We start from the raw sequence: 9,126 nt of genomic DNA on the forward strand, positions 1-9,126 counted from the left end.
CTCTCCTACAGTGGGCCTAAGGTCTTCAAAATGCAGCACTTGGGATTGTCCCTTGAACAGAGGGGTCCTTCCTTCCACAGCAGGCCTGTGCAGAGGCTCCACTCTCTTCCTGCTGACCCTGGCAAAAACTTCTGCATCCTGGGGAGTTGTACTGATCCCTCGAATTGGGATCTGAACCTGTGCAGGCAACTGGCCATTGATACAAATCCAGTTTGGCTCAGCAGCAGAGGTGCAAGATGTCCCCAGTCAGAGCTGCAGAGCTGTGCATCAGTCTGTGCTTTGCAGAGTTAGCAAACGCTGCCACAGTGATAATAGCAGTAGAGACATCCAGTTCAGTCCTTGGTCACAAGGGGAGAGAAAGAGAGTGACTCCAAACAAGAGTACTGTCAATCCCCTCCAGAGGAGGGCTTGCATGTAACCTGGAGTCAGAGGATGCTGATTGTGTCTTAAGAGCTGGAATTGTGCATGGAAAATGGTGGTTGCTTGTTGATGTGTTTTGGCTCTTTTCTGTGTTTGCAGAGGAACCTGTTGGAAGAAGATTCAGATGAAGAGGAAGACTTTTTCCTGTGAGTTTCTGAATAGCTGCTCTAGGGAAAGCAATGTCTTAACTGTTTAAGCTCTGAGATTGCAGGTGTCGAATACCAAAAGTTGCTCCCTGCCTTGTAGCAGGGGCTTGAGAATCAAAACCTTCGATTCCTTTGAAATGAGGCTTGGCATCGAGCATCAGTTAGATTTAATAGGTGTGACCTTTATAAAAGCGGGGTATCCCATGTATCCTAAGACCTGGGAGGGACTGATGGGAAGTACGAGAACAATCCTTCATCCACAAGGCGTTGATTCTCTCTTGCATTTCTTTTGAGTCTGGTTTAAAAACATGTTTTCATTGTACCTTTCATCCTGATTGCTCTTTTCTGCCTGCAGGAGAGGGCCTTCTGGACCAAGATTTGGACCGAGGAATGACAAGATCAGGCAGTAGGTTGCTTTTTCTCAGTACCAAACAGATAATATTTTATTCTGACACTGAGCTCCTGCACTGTCTTAACTATGTGCTTCTGTGTAGTTTGGAATATGAAAGTGGCTTGTGCTTGCTTTCTTCTAACTGACATTTCCTTCCATACATGTCCACGGGTAAGGGAAATCTGAAATTTGATCCAAGTTATCAAGAAATCGTGCATTGACAGAGGCAAAGGGATAGGATTGTATTGCAGTAGACTAGTGGAGTTTCTAAAGCTCTTGCTGTATTCTGGTGATGACCTGTTTCATGCTTTTGAGGCTTACTCTCTGGAGCATTAACCCTGAATTCTAACCTTCGCTAGCACCATTTTTTGTTGCTTTGTTGCTTTTTATTTCATCCTGTAATTTGCTTCTCAATGTTACAAGAAAGCAAGTGTTCAGGAACATACCAGGACCATGTTTTTTGGTCAATGGCTAGTTCTCTGGCCTCCTCTTCTTAAGATAAAAACCTGATATAGGTCACCTGAAGATGTGTGGTGACTCAGTGGGGTCAAAGCAGCTGGAAAACAGGAAACCATTATGGCTGGAGGAGGATTACTGAGTGGATTAGGGCAAGGAGGAAGGAGTGAACACTCTAGATCTTTTCCCATCGAATCATTTCCTGGATGATGCTTGTTCTGGGTTCCAGTTTGTCCTGCCCTTTCTTATGAGGGATGCATTGGTGGTATTTAATGGAAAAGAGGGGGGATATTCACAGTCTCCTGATTTGTGTTTTACTCTCTCCTTTGCTGACCTCCGCAGAGCCACAACAGAGATGTATGCAGGCACTGATGACCAGGCGTTACTCAGACTGGGTTGACCTGTGTGCAGCCTGAGTGTTGCTCTTCATTAGGGTTTTTTCTTCATGCCAGGAAGAAGTCAGCACAACCTCTGAGATGACTCATTGCCAGTGTCAGTGTTAGTGCATGCTTGTGTGCCTGCTCGCCACGTTACCTTGAGGAGCAAAGGGCAGTTGAGTTGCACAAGAGGCATTGAGTTGGTCACTGTGCTCTGTGTTTTCAAAGGATCTCTGTTCCCTTCAGGGTGTGAGGATGCTGTCGGTAGAGGTGCATTACTCTGGCCCTTAGAGTAAGCCAGTGCGGGTAAAGCCTTCCTCTAGATCAGAGCCAAACTGATCTGGAGTGGATAAGAGGGATGAGATTTGGTTTTATGAGTGGGGTCCTGCCCTCTAAAAAGGTGGAGAGGGGGTGACATCTATGCCTTTGTCCTCCAAAGGAGGGGCTTAGATAGAGGAATGATGCAGTTCACTCTCATTTCAACAGAGGAGGAAAAGGAAGGTTGGAATTCAGTTACTGCTGAAACACTGTAAGGAAAAGACATTTGAAGGAGGAATCTGAGCATTTGGAGAGCTGAAACATAGCTGGGTAAAGCTAGAGACTAGCTGTGTCTGGAGGAATAAGGTGTGAAGATAGGTGTAAAAGGAAACTGGATGCAGGATTGGGTAGAGGAAAAACTGATGGGATTATCGGAGGAAAGGTGTGGAACATGTTGAATGTGAGAGGCAAGACTGGAAACATTTTGTAGTTGTCCAGTGAAGGGACTTGGGTCAGGGTGGTGAGTTTGGCAGCAGAGACCCTCAAGGCTGGCTCAGCTGCAGAAAGAGATGGTGGGGAACACTGCAAACCCCATGGGGGAAAGAGATGAGTTAGAGCCAGCAATAGTGGCAGGAGGAAGCATCACATTCCCCTCTGTGCTGCATTTTTGTCTTGATGTGTCTGGAAGTTCAAGCTCTGTCCCAACAGCTGCTCTGCTGGGGGAGACACTCCTCTGGTAATTAAGTGGCTGCATAGGGTTCCTTAGGCTCCCTCTGAGACCTCCGTGTCCCTGGGGAGGGCTGGAGCTGAAAGGCAGCTTTTAATAGTCTTCTATCCTTTTCCCGAAAGTTATAAAGAACAGGTAAGGGAGAGCTTCTCTCTCTTCTCTGCTGTTGCTTCCAGGCTATGTGAGAAGTACTGAATGTGTGTCATGAGAGCTTTTAGTGCCTTTTTGGGGAAAGGTGAGATGTTCATCTTCCACCTGTTTTATTTAGAACAGGAGCCTCTCATCTCAGCTCATATTTTCAAAAACAATCCTAAAATCTCCCTCTTCTCTGTGCTGCTTCATTTCCTTCACCACTGATGTTTCTGCTTTCAGGTGGCTGTGCTGCTGGCCTTGCTTGTGCTGGTGATGAGGCTGAGCACGCTGCCATGGTTTCCCTGGAGTCTGTGGTTCTGCCATTGTATTGCTGAGGGTGGCCAGTATCCCCAGCACTAGGGCTTGGCCTCAATGGTTCCGTCCGGCTCTAAGTTGTATCCTGAGGAGAGGGAGGGTTTGGGGAATGGTTCGAAGGCAAGAGTTGACAGCAGCTTTACAGGGCCTGGCTGTTCATCACAGGTTGCTCATTATGCAGTGGACCTCACGCATACTCCAAGCTTTCATTCAAAGGTGATACTGAGACCATGTTGTCAAGCATCATTGTTAGGTATAATCCTTTCAAGGACTGAAAGGCTTTAGGGAGGCATTGACTGCTGTATTCCTCACAGCTGGGATGAAACAGCAAAAAAACCCCAGTTAACTGTGGCATGGTTCAGTGCTGACACCCCATTGTTGAGTACAGCAGGGCTTTCTGCTAGGCAGCCTCTCTGCAGAGAGACACACCTTGGAGAACACTGTGCTCTGCTGGCCTCCTGCCTTTGCACTGTCCATCCAGCTTGGCTTTCCATCCTGTTCCCTCTTGCCTGGGTTACTGCCACAGCGTGGGGTGTTTGGGTTTAATGTGCACCAAAATACACAGCACTATTAATATTGCCGGGATGGAAAATACAAGTGTGTCATGCTGGCTGTAAACAGCCAGCTTGGAGACAAGAAGCAGCCTTGAGCAGCGGATCCCATGGTGCATGCATGGCCTGTTTATCATGTCTGAAGAATGCACCACTGTTGTTAGCCCTACACTGTGACCATCCCAGGGAGTTTTTCAGTAGCTAACCTGGAGTGGCCAAAATGGAAAGGCTTATTCTTTCCACTCTGGACCCAGCAAAGCACTAAGAAAAGAGGAGTCTAAACTAAGCTGAGTGCCGTTGAGTCTCGTTGCTTTGACAGTGTATGCTTGCTGTCCTTACTAAAAGCATCATATATACAGTAATTAGTAAGAAGGAGGGTCATGGGAGACATATTTTATGCTTTGGTCTTGCTCATTTTCTTGGCAGGTATTCTCCTTTGTCTTGGAAATCTGGCAGGAGCGAAGCACATGAAACGCATGTATCGAAAGCCAATAGCTCCTTACACAGGAAATACACTTTGTATTAGAGGATTCATTCTCTCTTGCCAAGTAAAGCAAGAAAATATGTTCTTCTTGATGTGACTTGAATTTCCAACCTTAAGCATGCCAGACTCATGGGAATTTCTGAGTTTGTTCTGAAACTGCAGGGCTAATGAATAGGCTGGGCACCTTTCAGACCCCTCCTGGAGAAACATGTCTTGCAGCCATGATGACTAGCTGGCTTAAGGTCTGGTTAAAGCACTGTGTGGAGAACAAAGTTTCATTCCCTGGCTTGGTCTCTTCCTTCTTGGCTGTTTTCCAGGGTTCTCTTTACATCAGATCGATTAGAGCACCAGAAAGTATGGGGGTCCTCAAATGTGTCTGTGTTCCACGGGAGATAAACATTTCAGTATTTGTGAGAGTTTAAGCCTTGATTTCTCTGTGCTTCCAATCTTGATCTGTGAAATGCTTTGGTCTTTTGGGGATGGCTAACAGCATGCCCAGGATATGAGCAGGTAGCGAAGGCATACAGTTTTCTGCCAGCAGCTCAAGTGAAAACAGGTGGGATGCTGATGCAGCTTGGGCAGGAGAGTCTGTGCTCCATAGGTCTCTCCCAAATGCTTGATGCACCAGGGCAGCTTCAAGTTACATACCTGCCCACTTTGCCTCAAACACTCTGGGGAGCCCCAGGACTACAGAACTATCTCTCCAGGTGCTGACCTGTACTGGAGGGATACCAGGTGGTGCTGCATATTCCTAGATGCACTGTAACCTCGTGTGCGCCCACTTGTTCATTGTACCAAGATTTGTACTGGTTTGTTGTAACCAGATTTGGTTACAAATCTGTTGTGGGAGGAAATATCTTTATTTTGCAGCCAGTAAACTATTCTAGAAACGTTTACATACTGCAGATGTAGTCTTCTGCCTGTGAAACTGATGTTTAAAGCCTTACAGTTTTTGCCAAGTTGGCTCATCTGGGATAGCAGATGTTTCCGCTTTTCCTCTCTCACCTCAAGCTGTAGCAGTATTGCTGGCAGCTCTGAGCTGGGATTTGTCCATTGTGCTCAGGTAAGGAAACCCCCTCACAGGGCATGCCTCCTCCTTGCATCTTCACCTGCTGCCCTGGGGAAGGGCCATAGGTCTGTGCATGTCCTCTGTGGGGTGGACGCTTTGCTCCACACGGCACCATCATATGTTTCCCAGGCAGCATCTGCCTGCATCTTCAATGCTACCTTCTGCACTTTCTCAATGGTGGCAGCTCTGCCACTTGCAGGGTGGCCACTCTGCCTTGTAAGAGGATCAGAACAGGGTGGTGGACATGGGGCATGTTCCTGCTGAGAGGCGTTGGGGGATTATCTGTGCCTTTCCCCTCCAGATAAGAAACTCCTGGCAGGTGGCTGCCATCGATATGGAGGCAGGAGCTGCCACCACACAGTGTAGGTGGATTCATAGAGATGCTGCTCCCACAGACTCTGCGATGCAGCACAGGGAAGGCAGGTTCCTTTCTAGTGGTGTCCTAAATAAAGCAAGTTTTCACATGCAGTGCTGGAATCCAGCATGTGCCATATGAGGGCTGTTAAATCGGAAATTGGCTTCAGAGGCATTGCCTGGCTGTTCCAGCTCTGGAAGCCACAGTGGTGCTACAGAGCCTGACCTGAAATGCTAAGTTGGAAGCCCCTTCATATTCAAAGATCTGGAGCTCTTTCTAGAGCTTTTGGACAGGAAAAAAAAAAAAAAAAGGCTTTTAATGACATTCCTTTGGAATGATAAGTCAATGTGAACAAGGCATGTGCTTTTCCTTTGTGACCACTATTGCTTGTGGCAGCTGCTCATGACATTCATCTCGATGCAAGCGTCTGCATGGCGAGATGTAGCTGGTAGGGAGACAGGAGAAATAGGTCAGTGTGAACCTATGTCTCTAGTCAGTTAGTGAGATGGTGGCTGGGATGGTGCCCTGCTCCTGATTCTGCCCCATTGACTGGCCTTGGGCAAGTTGCTCTGAGTCTCTCTTGGCCATGGTGGAGGATAATGCTGTCCTCGTCATACCAAGTGCTCTGAGCTTAGGTGCTGGATGATGGCTAAGTGGTGGAGTTGGGGCTGGTGCTGCTGTAAAAACCCTGATCTGGCAAATAACTTTGAGCTTCTGCATCTGAGATGGGTTTTGTGTGATCTAAAGAGGATGGTGTGACTGGATAATTTGGGGAGTGTGGATGCTAAGCAGGTGCTAAAGACAAGGTGCTGGCAATCCTTTCCCTTGGGGACACCAGTGCCACACTGTTAATAGGAGGAGGTGTATGTTCATGATAATGTGGAATGCTGCTAAAGTGGACTATTTGTGCTGCATATTTAGCAAATGCTGGATGCATTTTGATATGTTCAAAGTGCTTAGATGTTTCTAATCGAGGCAAGCTAACATGTCAAACCCAACACATATGGAGAGCAAGTGGCCTGGAGCTATTTCTGGTTTGTTGCCCTGTGTGTGTGTCGCATTGCCTCCAAGACATTGCTGTTGCCACTTTCTGGGAACGGTATGTCTCAAACAATTGTATTGTCTCTCTAGGGCCCCAAGAAATTTCTTATTTCTATCTCCAGGAAAATCAAAGCGTATTAGCTCTAAAATACAAACCAGAATGTAGCAGTATTTTTCCACCAGGAGAATTTTTCTCTCTTACCAATGTGGCTTTTTTATGGAATGAATAAATGCATTTATAATAACCCTGCGGGTGTGATTTAGGCTACCGTTCACTGAAGCAACTACCCACAGAGTTGCGTAACCTATGAGAAGATGGATTATAATAACTTGGTTTAGTTTGTATCAGCCATTTCTTTACTGTCCTCTTGATGCCTCTGGCAGAGCAGGGTTCATTTAGCAACTCAGTCCCCAGAGGTGTGAATGCATCTTGCTTTGATTTCCCCTAGTTATTTAGCGAAGCTGCAGTGCGAGGTTCTGTGAAATCTGGAAAGATAAGGTGTAGTTTTTATACTTTCTTTCCCTTTGTGAGCTCTTCTGCAGCAGAGGTGCCCACCAACAGCAACTCGTGCCTTTTCACACTGCATTTGTGTGTTAAAGATGTTACAGAGGGTGTCCTGTGCCTGCTGACTTCCCAATACCCTCTGAGCCCCTTGCGTTCTCCCACCCTTGCTGGGGTTGCCAGAGAGCCACCCCAGGTGATGCCATGCCTCTTGCTTTCTGGTATCCCATCAACCTCCCTCCAGTGTTGTCCCCTTTGGTTTTTGTCAGTGAGCTCTGGGATCCCACCATCTTGGACAGCTCTGAGCAAGGGCTGGCGCTGCAGAGCACAGCTGGTGGTGTTTGCTTCTCCTCTTTACGCTGCCTTTGCTCTGCTCTAGTGTCCAGAATCAGGTGGATGAAGTCATCGATGTTATGCAGGAGAATATCACGAAGGTGATTGAAAGAGGCGAGCGGCTGGATGACCTGCAGGATAAATCAGGTGCGATGCTAAATGCAGCTCTGCTGACTTGTTCCCCACATCTCTTCACTGCTGCTCGGCCAGGTTACCTGTTTTCAGCTCAGAATGACAGACATGGGCTTCTATTTCTGCCCTTCCTGGGAGAGGCATTTCACAGTCGTAGGCTGCAGATCTGACTTTCTGCTGACATTCCCTTTCCACCTTTGCCTTCTGCTGCTCTGCATAGGGGCATTAGTTTGGAGGCATTTGGGTACTGTGACATAGTTGGTCCTTCAAGCAAAGGTAGATTGATCTGTTTCCCGATGGCCTGGAGCACTTCTGTTGTCTGCTCCCCTGCTGGCTAGCAGAGCAAAATCCTGTCCTCAGAGGGCAGCCAGTACAAAGGGGGCTCAGTGGGACTCTGACAGGTCTGCGTGTGCTCTAGCGAAGGGCGTCACATTGGCGTCTGCTGTTGCTTTGGTGAATCATGCTGTGGTTGGGTCTTTTCCCCTACTGCAGAGTTTATTGCTTAAAACTCAGTGGAGTCAGTAGAATGAGTGGATGCTCCAACTCTCTGTGTGTGCCACTGAATCACCTCTTTTCTTTCCTTTGATAGAGAGTTTATCAGACAATGCCACAGCTTTTAGCAACAGAGCCAAGCAGCTTCGGAGACAGATGTGGTGGCGAGGCTGCAAGGTGAGCAACAACGGGAACAGGCAGGGGTGGGTTTGTAGAAGAGAAGGGATGGAGAAGCTCTGCTTTCTAGCTGAAAAGATGCTGGAAGGCAAAGACCTTCTTTCAGGTCAGAGCAGCTATACGTGTAACATGCCTCTGTGCTCTTCTTGCAGATGAAGGCAATCATAGCACTGGTGGCAGTCATTCTTCTGCTTGTGATCATCGGTGAGTAGTTCCAGGTCACCTCAGCCGTATGTGGCATAGAAATACTTGTGGCACTCCACACTGTGAGTGCCACCATGGCGCTTCTGTCCTTGTGGGAAACCACCTGAGCCACTCTATCAGGCCCTTCTCTGCCTTAGCATGTCATAAGCGGTGTCTGTAGACCACTCTGTGCTCCTCTTCTACAAGGCTTAAATGCGCACACAGAGAGGCAGGCTCAAACCAAGTCCTGTTGACTGTGGCCAAAGAAAGCCAACACTGCCCAGCCAATATTGTGTTGATCCAGGGCTGGCACCCATAGATCCTGAGGCTGGTGGGAGTAGATGGAAGAGTTTTAGACCAGAGCAATGGCTTCTAAAGGCCTCTCCACGTATTATCAGCCAACTTGCAGTGGGTCTGCTTCCTGCACATGCTCTACCCCAAAACTGCTGGGCTGCTTAATTTTCAGCAAGTAGCTCTTGTGGGTCTGACACTGGGCTCCTCCCCTGCCCTCTGCCTTTCCCAGTCTCTCTGGAGCTCCCCAAAGCAGAGATGTTACTGCTTTCCCTCCCAACCAGGTAATGCCAA

General features: G+C 47.8%; 1 protein-coding gene across 1 annotated transcript in view; it reads left to right on the plus strand.

The window, feature by feature from the left end:
- Positions 1–489: 489 nt before the first annotated feature.
- Positions 490–9,126, plus strand: part of VAMP4 (vesicle-associated membrane protein 4) — a 9,291-nt gene continuing 654 nt past the window's right edge. Inside the window, exons 1-5 of the mRNA XM_010019724.1 lie at positions 490–566; positions 922–972; positions 7,604–7,704; positions 8,279–8,358; positions 8,511–8,562. Of these exons, the coding sequence (XP_010018026.1) occupies positions 490–566; positions 922–972; positions 7,604–7,704; positions 8,279–8,358; positions 8,511–8,562 (361 nt within the window). The remainder of the gene's footprint in view (positions 567–921; positions 973–7,603; positions 7,705–8,278; positions 8,359–8,510; positions 8,563–9,126) is intronic.

This window comes from Nestor notabilis, unplaced genomic scaffold, assembly GCF_000696875.1.
Source record: "Nestor notabilis isolate BGI_N333 unplaced genomic scaffold, ASM69687v1 scaffold11920, whole genome shotgun sequence".
Taxonomy (NCBI): Eukaryota; Metazoa; Chordata; class Aves; order Psittaciformes; family Psittacidae; genus Nestor; species Nestor notabilis.